At 41.4% G+C, this 20,415-nt stretch overlaps 1 protein-coding gene across 1 annotated transcript in view; it reads right to left on the minus strand.

Annotated features, from left to right (window-relative positions):
• Window positions 1–20,108, minus strand: part of fras1 (Fraser extracellular matrix complex subunit 1) — a 250,207-nt gene extending 230,099 nt beyond the window's left edge. Inside the window, 2 exon segments of the mRNA XM_029439391.1 lie at window positions 13,914–13,945; window positions 19,382–20,108. Of these exon segments, the coding sequence (XP_029295251.1) occupies window positions 13,914–13,945; window positions 19,382–19,469 (120 nt within the window). The 5' untranslated portion in view covers window positions 19,470–20,108.
• Window positions 20,109–20,415: the final 307 nt, after the last annotated feature.

Consider the following 20,415-nt stretch of genomic DNA (forward strand, 5'->3'; position numbering starts at 1 on the left):
TCTCTTGAATAAATAAAGCTTTTTGTTTAGAAATCCTTGATTGTTCAAGGAGGGGTGGGAAATGCAAATATCCAGGCACTGTGACCTGCTAAACTCAATACACTCAATCCACCAGAGGATGCAAACAAAAAGTCAGCAGAAGGCCAGGCGAGATGAAGTGAAATGTACTTGCCAATCATGAATAAAGACGCGGCCACAAATCTACAGCTTCAAACAAGAGCCAGGAAGTGAAAGGGATCAATCCAACAGTCTTTACATGTTCTTATCAGTCAGGCAGGGAGCCAAGTGGAGGGATCTGTAGAGTAATCCCAGCATCCTGTGGGGTCGAACGTAGTGGCTTTGTTTTCTGCTGAGGGAGGCAGCGGCGCTCAGGTAAGGGGGGGAAATTAAGTCATCGACAGGCCGGGTCTGGCACCCAACACGTTACGACCGAGGCGACCATCCATCTCCACCTGTCATCATCTGCTTTATCTTACAGGCCCCGATACCACCATCAGGCCCCCTTTTTGTAAAAGGTTAACAGTGCAGGGTAATGAGCACAGACGCAAACATCCTCATACTGCACTCATGAAGCTCCTCACAGATTGAGCCACAATTACAACACTTAGCTTTAAATCTCAGGGGGATTTTACACTAAAGCTTTTCATGCCAATCATACGATAAAGAGAGACGAGAATTCAGGTCAGCTTATCATATTGATGTCAGAGAGAGGGGGTGATGTCAATAAAAGTCCTATTTTGTACTCAGAATAAAAATAATTAATTCTCGATAATTAAGAGACAGAATTAGTACCTAAAAACTTGCCCTGTAATTAATCTACTAAATTTATAAACAGAAAATTACTTGACAAAAACAACAGAACCGCCATACAAGGACATCAAGAATGAAAGTTTAAAGACAACAGAGTTTTATTTTAAATTATTAAAATATAATAATGGCTGTACACCATGGGTGTGAATGCAATGACTGTTGTACAATTAGGAGATTAGGGCTGGACGATGTATGGAGAAAATCAAATATCTCGATATTTGTGTTGATATCGATGCAGCTCTGTGGCTGCTAGTTCTCCTGACTGGGGAATGGGTCGCCTGTTATGTGCTAACTCTGCAGCTGGAGATAAATGAAAGATGTAACCTGTTTGTGCATCGGCTATTGTTGCAGCTGGATGGCTTGTTACGCCCACAGCACAATGTCACAAAAAAACAATATTGCGATACTTTACTGTATTAATATGTTCTTACAACTTCAAAGTGCTTCCACATGATGAGTTTTAGTTACTCTGTCTTCTCCCTGAACATCTTTAACCGCTCGCTCTGCCTGCAGTCTGTTTGGTTTGGCCTCACCTGCTTCATCAATAATCCAGACAGACACAAGGGAGCATGTGGTTGACCAGAGATTGACTTCCTAGTTGGGAAGAAAAACCCTCCGGTGGGATGGAGGGAGAGGAGGAGGGATGGACTGAGCATGAATCACTGCAATTGACGACAGAAGAGGAAGAAGCGGGCAAACGTGAGGAGGAGCGTAGACCAGCCTCCACCGGAACATCACGGCCCTGTCAACGGTCTGGACATCTGATTGGCCCCTGGGTAGCATGTGTCGTGTGGGGCGGGAACACATGAATCAGACCAATGCTGAAGCAGCATTGGTTCTCAACCTGTGGCTCAGACCACCCAGAGGGACATAAGGAGAAGATTTTAGGCCAGGCAGAGGTTGTATGATTGTGGAATTTAGAGGCTGCTGAAATATGAATGATTTTGTATCTTTAATTATCAAGAGAAAGAGCTTCTTCACTGAAGTAGCTTCACTTAATGGAACTTAAGTAATAGCTGCTAAAGAAGCAAAGACCACAATTTATTTCCACCACCTGCATTTCACAAATCCTTATAAAGTGCAGCACTGTATCGTTGGCATTATTTACATCTTTCTTCTGAACTTTCAGCCTCAACTTGAGCCTTTTCTTCTTGCAATTAAAGTTATTGTCAAAACATTCCAGAAATATAAGAATAAGAACTTTCAATTGAATGTTTCTTAGCATAAATGCCAGCAGTGTTTAAAACTCTGAATGTGAAGCCAGATAACACAGTACAAAGACTTAAAGTACTCTGTGAGAACTTCAAAGTTCTTCTGAATGTTGAGTGTTACTGTCAGCTTTCATGCAGACGTGCACAAAGCATAATTCACGTGTTGTGATATAAACATAACCTTTTGTTTTTTCTCCTCTTATTTTGCAGAAGGGTTGATTAGAATATACTGTGTTCAAGAGGACAAAGGAAACTGATATAAACTTTGTGCATTCATGGAATAAAAAAGAATGAGATAAGATTTTTGGCAACTTGTAAAGCTCACTGTGCTTCTGCACAGACACACGAGAGACTGATTTTGTGGCCTCACAGAATTAAATAATTGTATATAAATGTAACTCAAGAGAATCAGTAAATATCTGCCTCCCTCGTGTGCTCTCATTCTTCATAGCTATTTGAATTCCTTCAGTCCTTTCTAACAGACAAAATTATTTATTTTTTTAATTGTTGCCCCTGAAGATGTTCTCCTTCCTCCTCCTGCATTCACAACAAAAAACAGGAGGGAAACCCGGGAATAAAGCTGAAAAAATGAGCCCTGTGGATGGGAGGTTTGTGATCCGCAGCGTGTGTGAACATGGCCGTCTGAGCCGACGGGGACAAAGACTTGGCTCAGTTTACCGCTTCTCTGTCTAAACACTTGTAGCTCCAAGAGCCTGCAGGCACAGACGGAAGAAAAAGTAGAGCAAGAAAGAAAAACCGGGGCTCGGGGGCTGCATGCTGGTATTTACAGATAAGAGGCACACTGGCTTGAATGGTGAGCAGGGAATCAAACACTCTGAATGAAGTGACAGACAAAAGGACGACGACCTCCCAGACCTTCAGCGATGAAACTGTCAAAGCCACCACCGGAATGGCCTGGAGGGTCAGGGGGGTCAGATGAGGGGGGAGCTTGTTGAGAAAGGAGAGCAGCTAGCTTGTTTGTTTGCCCCATTAGCAGATGGGTGTTTGCCAAAGGTTGCTCCACTTCTCTCCAGTCCTCCACAGCTCTGCGTGTCTGCAGAGAGCTGGGGGAAGCTTAGTTCCAGTCGAGGGAGCATGGCGAGCTCTCATTTAGCCATGGGACAGTGTCTCAACCCGTGGATCAGGGCCCTCTAATGGGTCGTTACATAAAAAAACGGAACCAGTCATTTTCCAATACTCTGATTAAAGCTTTTAATAAAACGAAGCTGCACCTATTAAACCATCCTTTTATCAGTTTGTCTTAACTATCCATCCGCTCAGGCCTCAACATCTCCTCAATCACTTCAATGTGTCTACTGCATTGGTACAGCAGGGGTTACGAAACAGAGAGCTCTGGCCAAGAAAAATTAAGTGTCATCCAGCAAACAAATACAACTCAACATTATCCAGCAACACATTTATTTCGACAAAAGAATGTATGCACGTAATGAGCGGGTATTGGAATTCAATGAGGAATTACTTTCCGTAAGATATCATTGCATGAGGATACGTGACCAGCAACTCCTTCTTCCTGGGCTCATTACTTATCATCCCATCTGTAACTACTACATGCTACCTTCACATCATTAAACCTTGTTTAAACCATTCAGCTCTATGTTTTATGGTGGATAGATTGACATATGATCAGACAGAGAGAGTTGAAGGAATGTATCCAAACTTTTAAAAGAGCAAATGTTGCTTGGAAGTCCAAAAACAAGTGTACAGGTAGTTCTGTTCACATTTATCTGCGTTAGAAGTACCCTGATTGTAATCTTTTCATTGGGTTTACAGATTGAAGGAATTGTAATCTGTGGCGCCTTACCGAATAAGTCTCAAGGTGTCTTCAAACTTCCATGAAATCTAAACCAACCTCTGTGATGAACATGATGTTTTTTTACACTGCACTTTTATACTGTTTCTCCCTCGAGCAAAACAAATAGGAAACTGCTGCTCTGGCTCAAAAGTACGCAGGGGTTCGAGATGCAAGAAGCGGTTTAGCTTTAAAAGCATCTTGAAAAGAGCAGCCAGTGTAGGCACTTTACAGCCTCGGGCCACTTAATAATTCAGATGTGGTAGAGCCACGAATGGCAAGTCCTCAAATGATCTATTTCTGTGTGTCCTGGGCCACAGTGCTTCTGAAAAGCCGCTATTCTCCTGATAATAGCGCGGCCGGCGCTCACTTCATTATGTCGGGAACTTCACACATCACAGCGGCAGGGAAAACCTCTCAAAGGGATGAGCGGGGAAGAACAGGGCGTGCTGGGTGTGGAGTCGGGGTTAATTTGGAGAAATCAGGATTCCGAATCTAACAAATAAAAATACTCAGTAAGCCTGAATAGGTAAAGTACATTTTTACTGACTACCAAAAGTGGCAACGGTTGAAGAAGCGACGCAAACTGAACTTCATCGTGTGCTTGACGTTTATTGATGCCATGTTGATGCTGAACACCAAACACAACCAACCTCCAACTGAGTCAAAGGTTATGGCCCCAAATCTGAAGCTGGAGAAAATGTATCTCCAAAAACCAAACCTGTGACATTTTTTACCAAAATAAAAGTATTTAGCTGATTATCATATCATATTACAATATGGCAATGTTTGGAAAGTTGCATAACAGGTGCTAGAGGACAGAAGAAAAAAAATCATGCAACCTTTGAATTCCTGCAGCACAAATGAAAATGCAACGTTTTCAGTCATGGGCACCAGTTAGTGCCGAAAGAGTGCAGATTGCAAAATCACATATAAAACATTGCTATGCAGCGCAATGAACGGTTCATCTGTTATCCATGAAAAATTACTTCACAGATGCATAAAGAAGAGAACTTAAATACCTCATTAAACACCACAATATGCTCATATAATCAACCGAAGTTCAATAAACCATTATGATGAAATATTGCCCGGTCCTGCCTTGTGATGTGTTGACTTTGCAGAAACCCAATACAATCCACAATACCAAGCAACCACTGAGGATACATAAGTTCCTTTAATGTTAGTCTCCACCAAACATTCGGTCTCATGTTTGACTCTTTGACTAATGAGTCTTCACTGGGTGACATGTTCCTACATTACCATGAAGACACACACACAACGTGTATTAATACAAACACAAATGCTCTTTAAACTATATATTTGTGAGGTGTTTTTAGAGGCTCACGTCTTCAGTGGGAACCAAAAGACAGTCAGAATGTATTTAGAGACGGACTTGTCCAAAAGAAAATGTCATCCTTGACCGCGAAGGAAAACAACATGGACATTTTGAAGGAGCGTTCATAGGGACAAACAGTGATAAAGAATCATATTATATTATTAATAAAAAATTAAAATCAACTAATGAATTATGATGTACTATTATGGATTACGACACCCGGCAGTATAAAAAGTCATTAAAGTTAGCTCCACCTTTACCAGCTGCAAAATGAAAATGATGAACATATTAATGGATCATTAATTATAATCCGGTAATATAATATATGTGACTCAGAAAATGGCCATTCTGCACAATAAGTACTTTTAGTTTGGGTACTTTAAGCATATTTTAATGCTAATATGTTCGTACCTTTACTCAAGTAAAAAAAGATGCAGTACTTTTACTTGTAACTGAGTATTTCTACTCTTTAGTATTACTACGTTTACTGGAGTAAAAGACCTGAGTGCTTCTTTCACCTCTGTAAAGGAGATAGGAAAGGAAGCATTGAAGCTCCTTTCCTTCCACCAGCTCTTATCGTGGCTCCCACTTTATACATCGAGGCATTTTCACTCAGTGAGGAACCTTCTTGGAGAAAAAGAGTATTCGAACGCAGCCTTGGTCTTTTTGTGGGGTTTGTTGATAATGAACTAATATAGAATACCACCAGCCAAGTCCAAATGTATTACTGGAAACAGTTATTAAAATCTCACTACATTGAGCATTATTTGGCTTGTTGTGAGAAAATATGACTTGAGTAGAGGCTAAATGTCTTATTAGAATTGGTATTCTTTGCAGTGTGGCCTGAAGTCAAAGTGTACCCTTTAGAAGGTTCCAAACGACTTAGTTTGCAGCTGGCGTCCCTCCTCCTCGACCGTCAGGTGACCCTACCTGTCCAGGATTTCTATCAGGCTGAAAGAGGAGAATGCTGACAGTCTTTCTGTCTCATAGGACTTAGGTTCCTGCTGTCAGACATCCGCTCTCCTGCCTTTACTTTGTTCCTGTCAACCCTCAGATGATGTTTTTTCCTACACCTCTCTCTGTTTTGCCTCTTTTTCTCCTTCAATGCTTTGTTCTAGTTCCAATATATTTTCTGTTTCTTTCCTCTCGGCTCCCTCCTGCAGCCTTGAAGTGTTCCTGTGGTGCATGTCTCATCCCTCGAGGGGGACATGCGGTCTGATTTGGCTTTCCCTCTGCTCACATGGGACGTTTAGAGCCCCTACAGCAGCTTGAATACCAGTCAGCGGCGACCCAGCCGTCACAGAGGAATTATCACTACAACTTGAGCCCTAATTCACCAAGGGGCCCTGAAAAAAAAAAAAGGCAGTTTCCGCTAATATACATATTCTTTCCAACAGCAGTCAGATCCTATTAGTGCTTTTAATGTCATACTTCACCGCCGAACCCCAACGGGCACAGTGTGGATGGATATGAATACTCGTTCTGAGGATATTACCCCTCGGCACAGAGGAAATAAGAGATAGGGTCTTTTAAAATAGCTCAATGTATTTGCCTTCACTGTACTCTCCTTTTAATTTGAGTTCGAGTTTCTTCTTTTTTTTCAATCATTGTCGTCAAACTCAAGTTGTGAAGCGTGTCGGGCAGCAGCAGCAATCAGACGTACTGCTGCGATTGTTTTTCTGATGATGGCGGGAAATGTTTTGCAAAACTATTTTCCTGACGGATCAGCTTGGTGCACTGAAGCTGCACTGCCTTTCAGATGCTGATAATGGCATATGGAGGTCAGCTTAAGGATGGAGATACTATGATGAAAAGTGATTAGGGTTGCTCAAATGAATAATATGAATATTTACTCAAGTACTAACCAACCGTCAACATCAATCTAACAGCAAAACACTGACAGGGACAATTTTACTGCACTATGGATACTTTTATTGTTCATACTTTAAGTACATTCTACTTTTAAGGTTTTGAATGCAGGACTTTTACTTGTAGTGGAGTATTTTCACAGTGTGGTATTAATACTTTTACTTAAATAAAGGATCTGAATCCTTTTTCCACCATATGGTTATCAAGAAAAGTTAAAGTAAAACAATATTAACAATATACTTGACTCTGATTGGTGCAGGTATTTCAATGCTATTAACTATATGAGGCTTCACTCTACGTTGACAGTTAACTCTGACAAATGAAACTAAACTAATCATGTGTTAAGCTGCCTAAAAACACACTTACAAATTGAAGGGTAAGTGGTCATGGTTTAAGGGTCGGGTTGTGCTGAACTAGTTTCGACCAATTAAAAGTGTTTCTAGTTTCCACCTGAACGAGGAGTGACAAGCCGGCCATCAAGGGAGCACCGAGAGCCGAAAGCAGACATGGAGAGGGGAAGACACATGCAACACATGTCCCTGGGTGGACTTGAACCAGTGATGTTGAGATTAAATGGCCACCGTGTCTCCCCTTGTCTATTAGTTTTATGATCAGGACATCTCTTCATCATTTAGCCATTTCAGCAAATAGAAATGATAAATGTCATACATACACTGTAAAGGCCGAACACTGACCACAACTATAACTGTGTTTAAAGCACTTCAGATAGATTACAGTGGTGCAAAGAGACATAGGAAGGTTTTTCCTGAAGTGCACAGCAGCAAAATTGCTTACCTTTTATGGTTCCCCATATTGTAAACACTATCAAGTGGATGGTATTTTTCTAAAAAAACAAACATATTTCTTACGTATTTATAAACGGTAACCAAATAAGAACTGGTTAACAGTGGTTCTTCGGGTTAGAGCTTCACAATGCTCAACATGGGAGAACAATGACCCAGTACAAAGGAGCAGGATTGGGATGGGACGAGTCAGGAGAGGAAGAAACTTTAACCTTCTCTGACACATGCAGCAGATACTGTGAGTGGTGTGACCGGTTGGAGTGGTACCAATGCAACGTTTCAACACTGTTCAGGTTAATGCTGTGTTAAATCCCCGGCTCTGCCCTCTTTGTAAAAACTTGGCGTTACTGCCCGGACCTTCGTCCCGATGGTACTATTCTTGAGGTGCCCTACATTTTGATTCTGACAGAAACGGCGACTTGCAATGCCAGGAATTCAAGCCTCGAGGGGGTAGGTGATATATTTGGACACGGTGCTGCATGTTGCAGAGCCCCCGGTCCTTCACTGCGGGGCTATATGCTGTATTTCGATATGCTGGCGGCACTGCTGCAATAAGTCTGCCGTTATTTCAATATGTCAGGGCAAATGGGTTCCTGAATTGCAGGAGGAGGATATAGCAACATTTACTCAAGTACTTCAGAGTATTTTTGAGTTTTGGGGCTTTCTACCTTTCCATCACTACATTTTGGAGAGATAATTTGCACTTTTTAAACCATTTCTAAATACTTAACAACACTGTTGTAGCATGAGATATCGTAAAGCGCTGCCAACATTTCTTCTCCATAAAAGCCTCCTTTAGTTTGATGACAGCAGTGCAATTTAGACGTTACCTCGAGAGTACAGCCCTTACACACAGAGCCCACCATCAGCCATCATGGGGCCAGCGCTGGGCCACAGTTGAACATCTATTGCTGGCCATTGCCTGTATTTTCAGTCAGTCAAATTAGGGTGTCCACCCGTATGTCATGTTTCCATTACAGCTGATCAGAACTGGAGGCGATAAACACAGCCACTACTGCAGTCATTTGTCCAGGGAATGAATAATGATTGTAACCTTTCCCACTGAAGAAAGAAGAAGACAAAAGACAGATGTTAGTGGGTGTTAGTGGGGTTTTTGTCCAGTGGGAAAGGGGCTTAAGTAAACAATCGGAGAGCTCCACTGGCAGCCATGTTTAGTACATGATGTCAGTGTCCAAGCTGACATGAGCTGACAGGATTGGGATGTTTGGGGTGATCTGATGGTGACGTCACATACTGTTTACACCCAGAAGATACAGGCTCCTCTGAACACAACCTTCTGATCTGATTCATTCGGTTACAAGATCTGGGAGACAGCTGACTGATGAATGATTTAGTGTGGATGTGGAACATCAGCCAAACACAGTCTCCCCTGGCCTCTACACAGACTCTTCTTGGTGGGAAAATGTGAGGACTTCCTTTATCTCACTGCTTTAAATCCATCTCACACATTGTACCACTTGTCAAAATCACCATTGCTTTGATAAATATTGGGTTTTTGAATACCAATCCAACAAAATGTTGTTTTAATAAAATCAAAGAACTGACGAGCATCTCCATGTAGTTGGGCTCAGGGTGGTGTCTTCGTTATACAGTATGCCAAGCTGACACTGTACGAATATTACACATTCCTGTCGGATTGGCTGTAGTTTGACGTTCTGTTTAAGGGGGTCACAACATCTGATTAATTGGCTGATCAGACAGATTTTTGGCATATCAGAAAGTTTAGAGTTTGAGCAGTTCCCCGGTCCGATTTCCCATATGGCTGCTGTCGAAATATTTGTTATAAACTTGCTCGCTTAATGTAATTAAAGAAAGTTATGGTGACCGTAGTCTTCTTGACCTAAACTCTGCAGTAATATAAACAAAACTCAACTTCAACTCAAAACAGGCAGACCATATTGTCCACATCTTCGGCCATCTGCGAGTCCATATTTCTTTTTCTTTTCAATCACTGCATTTATATTTAAGTAACCAGGTTGCACTCACATGCCACTGTAGTGACTTAGATAGTAAATCCACATAAACATGCAGCAGGTAGGTAATCAGCTTTCTCCCCAACCTCATATTGAAAGCACAGTTATATTAGTGATAGAAGACCTGTTACGTTCCCTTCTGTCAGGAGTCTTTGTCATGCACATATGTAGATGTAAAATGCAAATGAGATAAATGTTTACCCACATAGAAGGCAGAAGGAATCAACATTCTCCGGGAGAAATCTACCTCGGGATATTAGGTTTTTCTAATCCTGTGTTACGAAAACCACGTTTCTTGTTTACATGGTCTTTAAGAAATCAGCTTACTGAAGAAATTCAACTGTAACCTGGTCCCTGAAGTGCACGTAAGAGCACTGACAGAGGTTCCTTGTCTACATTCTGCATAGAAGTCGTGCATGTTGGCAGTGCCGAACGGGTGAATGAAACGTGTAATGTCAAAGAAACGCACAAAACTAATAAAGTCACAGTGTTTGTCCTGCTACACATGAGGTGAATTTAACCCTTAAAACCCTTATCCAGTGCATCTCACATATACAGTATATCTCAAAAGTGAGTACACCCTTTAGATTTTTGCAAATATTCTGTTATATCCTTTCAGGGGATAACATTATCCTACTGAAACTTTGATATAACTTAAAGTAGTCAGTGTGCTGCTTGAATAACAGTATAGATTTATTGTCCTTTGAAAATTACTCAGTACACAGCTGTTAATGTCTAAACAGCTGGCAACAAAAGTGAGTACACCCCATAGTGAACATGTCCTAATTGTGCCCAATGATGTTGTTTTCCCGCCCTGGTGTCATGTGACTCGTTAGTGTTACAAGGATTCAGGTGTAAATGATAAGCAGGGCTGTTAAATTTGGTGTTTTGGGCACAATTCTCTCTGAATGCTGGACAACATGGCACCTCATGGCAAGGAACTCTCTGAGCGGCTGAAAAAAAGGATTATTGCGCTTCACAAAGATGGCCTTGGCTATAAGAAGATTGCCAACACCATGAAAATGAGTTGCAGCACAGTGGCTAAGATCATACAGCGGTTTTCCAGGACAGGTTCCACTCGGAACAGGCCTCGCCAGGGTCGACCAAAGAAGTTGAGTCCACGTGCTCAGCGTCATATCCAGAGGTTGGTTTCCAAAAATAGACGTGCGAGTGCTTCCAGCATTGCTGCAGAGGTTGCAGAAGTGGGATGTCAGCCTGTCAGTGCCCAGACCATACGCCGCACACTGCATCAAATCGGTTTGTATGGCCGTCGCCCCAGACAGAAGCCCCTTCTGAAACCGATGCATAAGAAAGCCCGCAAACAGTTTGCTGAAGACAATGAATCCAAGAACATGAGTTACTGGAACCATGTCCTGTGGTCTGATGAGACCAAAATAAACCTGTTTGGGTCAGATGGTGTCCGGCGTGTATGGCGGCACCCTGGTGAGGAGTACCAAGACAAATGTGTTTTGCCTACAGTCAAGCATGGTGGTGGCAGCATCATGGTCTGGGGCTGCATGAGTGCTGCCGGCACTGGGGAGCTGCATTTCATTGAGGGACACATGAATTCCAATATATACTGTGACATCCTGCAGCAGAGCATGATCCCCTCTCTTCGGAAACTGGGCCGTAGGGCAGTTTTCCAACATGATAATGACCCTAAACACACCTCCAAGATGACAACGGCCTTGCTGAAGAAGCTGAAGGTTAAGGTGATGGACTGGCCAAGTATGTCTCCAGACCTAAACCCAATTGAGCACATGTGGGGCATCCTCAAGAGGAAGGTGGAGGAGTGCAAGGTGTCCAACATCCGTGCGCTCCGTGATGTCGTCGTGGAGGAGTGGAAGAAGATTCCAGAAGCAACCTGTGCAGCTCTGGTGAATTCCATGCCCAGGAGGGTTAAAGCAGTGCTAGATAACAATGGTGGTCACACAAAATATTGACACTTTGGGCACAATTTAGACATGTTCACTATGGGGTGTACTCACTTTTGTTGCCAGCTGTTTAGACATTAACAGCTGTGTACTGAGTAATTTTCAAAGGACAATAAATCTATACTGTTATTCAAGCAGCACACTGACTACTTTAAGTTATATCAAAGTTTCAGTAGGATAATGTTATCCCCTGAAAGGATATAACAGAATATTTGCAAAAATCTAAAGGGTGTACTCACTTTTGAGATATACTGTATAATTGTGCCTTAATGCCATTTCTTATTTAGCTGTGAAGTGTGATCAGAATGAGCTTTGTAGTTATTATTGACCATAAATCAAGCAGAACACCAAAGCTAATGAAATAATGAAATGAAGGTTTGGAAAAGGAAGAAAGAGGATGCTGATAATGTGTGACAAGGCTGTTTTGCTCTTATTATTATTTTCCCCACACAGAGAGGCCTGCAGGCTTCTGCACTTTAATCTTTGCATTTCTTATTTTCCATTTGTTCCTATCTGCCCACCACTCCAGGTGTTGGGGGGGAGTTCTTCACTTTGAACTCCAGAAGGGCCTTTTTCCCAGCTGTGTTCCAACACGCTGGGACGTCCCACCTGTCTCCCTGCCCTCTCCTATTTTTCCCACAAACCCCCCCTCCTCCTCCTCCTCCTTTCCCTTCTCCACCACCACTCCTTCTCCCCCTCTTCCCTCCTAAAACACTGATGTATCATTTCTGTCTACACATCCTTGTTCTGACAATTACCCCCCTTCAAAGCCGGGGGATAAGTAACATCGTGAGGCAGGATGTGTTCTCGTGCATTTACAGGAATGGACGTAGTTACAGGTATGTTACTGCTCACCGCTTTAAGCTTTACTGCAATTATACTGATAACACAGCAGGAACGAAGCAGGAGTTCATTATTATTCCTCATGGGAACCAAAACTTCTACCCCTGAGAACCATGTTTAAGGCTTATAAGGAGACATTACCAGTTGTTGCAAGACACAAGTGGTGTTTTTCCAAAGTGCACAGCAGCCAATTTCATTCCTTTTTTACTTGGGTTCGAACAATAAGAGGAGACAGAGTTATCTCTGAGCTGAATCCACTCAAAGTACAACCTGGGCTGACGTTGAATGTCTTAAACTGCTCAGTGTTTCATCTTTTAGGGTGGGAAATCTTCTGAAACAGTGGAATCCTCCACTCAAACCTAGTTTACATATTTATTTTAGGAAAACAAAGTGAGCCCTCATCACAACACTTCTTTCTTGGGGAAATTCTACATTATTCTTTGACAAAGAGTTGATCTGGACTACTGACTTAATAAATAAAATGTTCAAAGAGAAGTGTAGTTCGCAACAGCTGGCAGTTGATAGCAAATAGTAGCTGTGAGGTTAAAAGTTTTATTAAATGTTCATTTTCTTTGATTATGTCCGTGTTCTGCTTATGTTCTAAGTATATGTATATATATATATATATATATATAAAAAAAAAATCTCTAACTCAAACTCTGCAGCCTGCGCAGGTGAACAAAGCAACTTCTCGCCTGTCGATGCCTCAAGCTAAACATGACCCCTTTAAACATTAAATAAGTTGCAAGGCAGGATATGAGGAACCTGCAGCTGGGTTTTAAGAATATAAAACAAAAGCACCACTCAGAGCAAAAAGCCTGAGTGTTCGCCAATCCCCAGCAGAACCACGGGAATAAAGCTCATCCCAAACTTCTTTCAAACTTTGAAAAGAGCCTAAACTTCAATCAACGGGGGCAGCGGGGGTCGATGGCTCTTCTTCTAGCACCCGGGCCTGCCGGACCGGCTGCATCATGCTCTCTCTCATCGCCATTATCATCCACAAAGTCAGTGAGAGGCATGCATTATAGATGAGACACATCTTCTCAGCTGAATCTTAGACCACAGAGGATACTCAGCAATCCCGATTGATAACACATACGCCTTTTACCACTGCACATACACACAGCTCCAACCGTCAGTCATGCTAACCTGGTGGTGTCCACTGTGAATAATACATGAGCAAATACCCATTAGGCGTCACAAACGGACCCAAGATCTTAATTCTGTGAGCGTACGGAGAGGAAATCTTAACCAGTTATACGAGAGATAAAATAGGACAAGACAAGGTGGGTGCACCTACCGCATACAGCGATCCCTCGTAGAAACAAGCTCCTAGGATGACAGACAGATAAAGGAGGGAGAGAGAGAGAGAGAAAGATAGCATTAGCATTAGAGTCATGATCATACCTTTCCAAATGTCATGAAATTGCATTTTCCTTTTCAGGAATTATGTAAATCTTTCCCTGTAAACCCTTAGTATCATGTGTGTCTCTGCATACTGTCAAACTCTGAAAGTGGTCAATACATCTTTGTAACATGGATTCTGAATCCCAGCGGGAGAATAAGTTAAGAACAAATATTCAGAAATCTCCTCGATTTGAAGCGAAGCCATAAAGATACCCACACTTTAAAGGTCACATGTGTCAGGAATTCAGATTTTGACATGATCACAAATGTTCAGTGAAGATGTTGTAGAAGTTTGAATTGTTCAATTGAAATGTATTCATTTGCCAAGAAGACTCCTTTCTTTCTTTTTTTGCAGTTATAGATTAACAATAGGAAACTCGTCACAGTTGGACAATCCTGTTCTCTATCTCTACTCATTCACTGATCATTGAAATCTGTCCAATCAGTCTCGTTTTAACACATGCACTGCACATGCACATGCACATGCACATGCACATGCACTGCACATGCACTGATAATAATAATAATATTTTTGCAGCTTTAAAATATCCAGTGCCTAAATTTGGGTGCACTTTTCATGAAAGACCGATCCAGGACATCTCCCACTCTGCTTGTCAATCTTAGCTCAACACACTGTCATATTTTAAACTTTCATCAAGTTAAACTACACTATGTTACACTTAGTAGTAAGGTAATCCAGGAATATACTCATGAATGCAAATCTTTGGCGTAATCAGATGGTTCAAACAATAAGAAGGTTCAACAATGTGTTTCTTCTCTCTTTAGCCAAACCAACACAATCAACACTGCCTGTCAAAGCTAAAGCTACCAAGTATGGCTAACACAAGCCTCAGAAACCTTCGCTAATCATCAATAAATACTTATGCGCCTCCCTCACTACTACTTATCACTGCCAAGTCCACCATGCAAGCAAGCATATTAAATGAAATCAGGCCATTAGCATGATAATCACTACTTAGCTAGCAATGTTTAGTAGTATTTATCATAAAATAGGCAAGGATGCCCCAAAACTAATTTATCTTAACAAGCCACTATTAGTTAATTTCACAGTAAGGACACACACTTCCTCAAAACTTGCTAGCACTATTTGGCCAACAAAAGTCGCTGAAGCTAAAAGGCTAACTAGCAGTTTGCTAATGCTAGCAGAAATCTTTAAGGCCAATGTTCCCACAAAACTATCAGTAAATATGAATTTACTTAATTTCACAATAAGGACACATAAACCCAATCATTTAGCTAACACTGTCTTCACTGTCTGTAGTAGACACGTGTCTACCACGTGCCTGAGAACCAGTCTGAGGTCTGAGCCTCACAACACCAGACTGGAGAAATCTGAGATGTCTCAAGGGGAAAAGTACAGCGAGTACAACAGAGGTAAACATTTACCATATAGTCCCCGGTCCACAACACAGGAGTACAGTTACAGTTGTACAGCAAGTCCGTTTATGCTGCTGCTTCATGCTGTCGTCTTTGTATCGCTAAAGTGCACTGGAAAATAATAATCTGTCTATTTAATCAGCTATGGGCAGATATACAGAAGTGAAAGCTGTGACAAACTGTTTACCAAAAAAACAATAACTGTTAACAGTTATTAAGCTGCTTTCATTTTATGAAAGAGTGAGTATGAAGGAATGTAACCCAGTTTGCAGACAAAAAAGAAAGATGGATAATATTCAGATTTTGTTTATGCAAGTAGGAATTCCTGGCACAACTTTACCTACTTCAAAAGGTGCACAGCAAAACTTGGCAGTATAAATTGAACAATTTTATTGTGAGACCAGCGTGCTGTGCTTCAGCTTTTGCCAAGACGTGTTTGCCTTTTATACTGAAATTGATTTACTGGGCAAAACATAAAAGGTCATTTTCCGTCCATACTGTTAAAGACAACAAATCTTGAACTTAATTCAACATAGATATTTTAGACAGACACTATAGAGATACTCTAAGGCAGATGCAATGTTGCAGTCTCAAGCTTCATCAGTAAGTAACACTGAAAGCTTGAAACTGCAACAATGCCTTTGTACTTTTTGAAGTAAGTTCTTATTCCATATATTCCTTCATGTTTTGGCTCTGACATAGTTTGAGAGAGGAAAGAACTTCCAGAAAATTCTAAAAGTGTATACATTTTGAATGGAGGTTTGGTACAGGGTGGAAGATCACAGAGGATTACGGAAACCTGAGATAAGAAAGATTCCTCATTATTTTGTAAGCCCATTTATTCATAAATTAACAGAATATCGAGATATCAAACACTTTCATAATTTTCTTGTGATCAAGCCTTAAATGTCTCATCAGCTCGAGATAATCGTGCTCAATGACTTTCATGATGGACTTGTTCCTCTCGGCCTTGAAAGAAAGAGGCATCAAAGAACATCACGAAAATTAGAAAGTATTTAGGCCTTCACACATTTTACCAATTTATTTTTCATTAAGAAATCATATAATGAAGCATGGCAACTCTAGGGGAACAGAGCCTAACACTTCCTTTTGGCAAACCCCAAACTTGAACCCTATAACCCATAACTGCTGCCTGACTCTTTCACTTCACACAAACATTCATTTGACAGGGGTTTTGAATGAGCGCCCTCCACCTGAGAGGATTACTGCTTCTATTCTACATCATGAAGTGCATATTTAACTGTTTCTGGTGTTGGGGAAGCAGCAGCTTGCACTCAACATAGTCAGAAGATGTATCATCTTGTTGTAATCTTCTTGTTCCCTGATTCTGATGAATCAATAAAGTTACATACAGTATTCCAGCTAGGTCTGGAAAATGTGACGATAAATAATGTCAACGCGATATGTCAAAGTCTATCGTATGTATTTATATATATCGTTTCTATCACGTAGGCTGGGCTTTTATTCTTTTTCTCTATAATTGCACATACATTCTTAATTACGTAATAAATAAATAATAAAATATTTAGTACTTTTCATTTGTCAAGTACTCAATTCACGCAGGAGTATACAAAACAAGGCCTTACCAGGTGATTACTTCGTGTAGGCTATTTATTTATTGAATTACCAGAAAACACGCTTTATCGTGATATATATCATTTTGGAGATATACAATTATATATATATATATCGTGATAGAAGATTTTTGCCACAGGCCAGACCTAATTCCGGCATTATCAACCAAAAATAATCCCAATTAAAGTGACTGAGACCATAATCTGGTTTGGTTAAGGATCATAATCCTGCAGATGCTCAGACCCACAACAGACAAGGAGTCTGAACTGCAAAGCAACATGTGAGGTAAACTTCTTCTCTTCCTCTCAACATCCACCCATGAAGCAGTATGCACTTAATGTCGATAACACTTCAACTTTCATAACTACTTTGCTCTGGTTGCCAATGCCAACTTGCTCTGTATTCAGCGGAAGGAAGCGAAGGAGTAGCTTTATAAAAGTTTGAATTCTATTGAAGCAAGTGCTGCCAAGCAAATTGGATGCATGCCGAGATGGATGAGAGAGGATGCTAATGATTTTGGGTTTTGTTTTTTTATCTAACGTTCTGCTGCTGTACGTGAGCAGGGAAGCATTCCCCTGCCGGATATGAACATGCAGCCCGACTCTTTCCCGAAGGTACCCGACTGTGATATTAACAAGCCGGAGTTTGATTTGAGGAATGAAGTGAAAGCTTGAATGGGTCAGTTCAGAAGCAGCTGCTTTAGATTCTGCTCCTGACAGTCTTATGCATTATAACTCCTCTGATGGGAATACTGTAGCTGTGCATGGGCAGACCTTTTAGATTTGATGCAGAGTTATTAATATTTCAATGGCACAGAGGCCATGAGTTTAAGATATTTAAGAAAGTGAAAATGCACAACGGGCATCTGCTGTATTATCATCCATGAAGCAGATTAGAGTCTCACTCCCCAAGAAGATTATTGCCTCATTGTTGTCTTAATACTGTATTTTTGAGGCAAGTCACTGAATGTATTCCAGCATGGCTCTTCTTTAAATTAGACCTTCTCAGACTGGCTGCCAAGTGTGACTGCACTATCCCTACGTATTGATTTGGTGATTTGATGGTCCAAATATGATACATTTGGGCTAAATAATATGTTTTAAATGTCTAGGATACATAAAACAGTTACTTTTAAACTGCTTTTTTTCAATGTGAAGCACGTCTTAACTACAAGTTCAAATAAAATCACTGAAAAACGGCTTAAACGGCGGTATAAACTTTCCTTTTTCAACATTTAACACAGAAGTTTGGATGTTTTTTTATCTGCCAATCACCGAATCGATGCATTTAGGAGAATAAATCTGTGAGTACAAGGTGCTGCTTCCCCCGAAACATTAACAGTTAATTCTCCTCTTCATGATGTACAATAGTAGCAAGAAACCTCTCAGGTGGAGGGCGCTCATTTAAAAACCCTGTGAAATGAATGTTAGTGTGAAATGAAAGTGCCCTGACTGTGAGGGGAGCAGCAGTTATGGGTGATTGTAGTGAAATGGTTCAAGTTTGGGGTTTGTCAAAAGTTGATGTTTTCTTGAATTAGACTCTCAAATGATCTTTGAAGTGAGACTTCACTTTGATTGATTTGCAGGTCAAGAGACGTGAAGACTTTCATGTCTAATTTGGGCTAAATAAGGAGTTTAATGACTCTAGCCTACAGACAACTGTTGCTTCAAAAAGCACTGCAAGGGTTATCTTTCAGTGTCTTAACTCCACACTGAAATATCATCGCTGATATTATGTTTAAACAACGTGTTATGTAACGTTAAAAACCTAGCCCAGCTTTAACCTCCAAATTACTTGATGCTTTCTGGACTAGTTTGAGTAATCTGAGTATGGATGCTGCTTTCTCAGCATCATCAAATCATCAAATGTATTATTTATACATTTGATGATGAATAATTAGTCCCAGGTGGAGGGTGTTCATTCAGAAATCCTATCATATTAATGTTTATGTGATATGAATCTTTAAATGTACTACTTTTCTCTAATGGGAAACTCCTGATGCTGAAATGACACACATTGAAATCTCTGCTATCACCCCTGAGAAACAACAACCTGCTCAGGGGGTTCCAACGCAGCAAGGGTCCCGGCCACATACAGGGGTCCTTGAGGGACTTCCAGGGTGTCCTGGGCAACTTGAGGGATAAATAACATTCACTGCTGCCTGGAACTATGGAAACTATTCCAAACAGAAAGGTAAAACACAACTTCCACTCCCCAAAATATTCTTGTGAGCAGCCTGGACAGACTTATGATTCAGTGCTGAAAATGTGAGCAAATCTGGGGTCTAATGTGAGTGTACATAGTGGTCCCTGATAACCCCTGACCTACATAGCAACTGTTTCTTGGAAAGAGACCAAAAATACTGACCATGTATGCCCCTGGGGACGGTGAGGATCCCAGCCAGAGCGCCGACAAATATCCACCATGCACCCATGGTCGCAGCCAAAAAGGGCATTAAATCCAAATCCAGTCAACAGGGAAAACGCGCGATGTGTTTGTGTTTATCTCTTTAGTTCAAGCAGTTCTCACTGAGCATTATTGGTGTCCCGATGTCCAAGAAAACAACATGAAAGAATCGGTGGAGACGGAGCGCACCGGGTCCGACTCCTGAGCGCTGCGCTCCGGGCTGGAATGCGGCGCAGTCCCGAAACCTGGTGAAGTATCCACCTCTTCCTTCTCCTTCCCCGCCTGCTCACTGCCCTGTCGGTCGGGCACAAAACTCAGCCAAAAAAAAAAGAAATCACCAGATGCAAGGTGCTCCGTCCTCTTCCCAGCAGCGGCAGCAGAAGCAGCAGCCGGGACGCTTTTAAAAGCCGATACGCATGACGACGAGAGACGGAGAGGCGGTCGGACAGAGAGGGTTGCGCGGTGTTTGAAGTCACTTCTTGCGGTGCAGAAGTCTTCTCACTCTTCTTCTTCTTCTTCTTCTTCTTCTTCTTCTTCTTCCTCTTCTTCTTCTTCTTCTTCTTCTTCTAGTGTTTCTTCTTCTAGTGTTTCTTCTTCTTCTTCTTCTTCTTTTCTTCTTCTTCTTCTTCTTCTTCTTATTTTCTTGTTCGTCCTCCGCTCGTCTCTCCAGGAGGACGTCCCACCTCTCCTCTGCTGCACCTCCCTCCACCTCCACCTCCACCACCCACCTCGCAGATAACATGATCTCACATGATGGGGGACTCTGATCCTTGGGGATTAAAACACTAAGGGAAGATTGTTGTTGTTTGTATTGGAGGGCATGAATGTAAAATGATCTGAAGAATTCATCATTTTAATCCCAATAACACCTGCAAATCTGAGGTTCACAAATATAATGAATGTCTGATGTTTCCCCACAGTGTCTCTGTGGAGTTTTCTCTCTCTTTAACTCCCTAACATCGTTTTTTATTTTAAATAATATTCCTGTTAGGGAC

This window comes from Cottoperca gobio, chromosome 9 (assembly GCF_900634415.1).
Source record: "Cottoperca gobio chromosome 9, fCotGob3.1, whole genome shotgun sequence".
Taxonomy (NCBI): domain Eukaryota; kingdom Metazoa; phylum Chordata; class Actinopteri; order Perciformes; family Bovichtidae; genus Cottoperca; species Cottoperca gobio.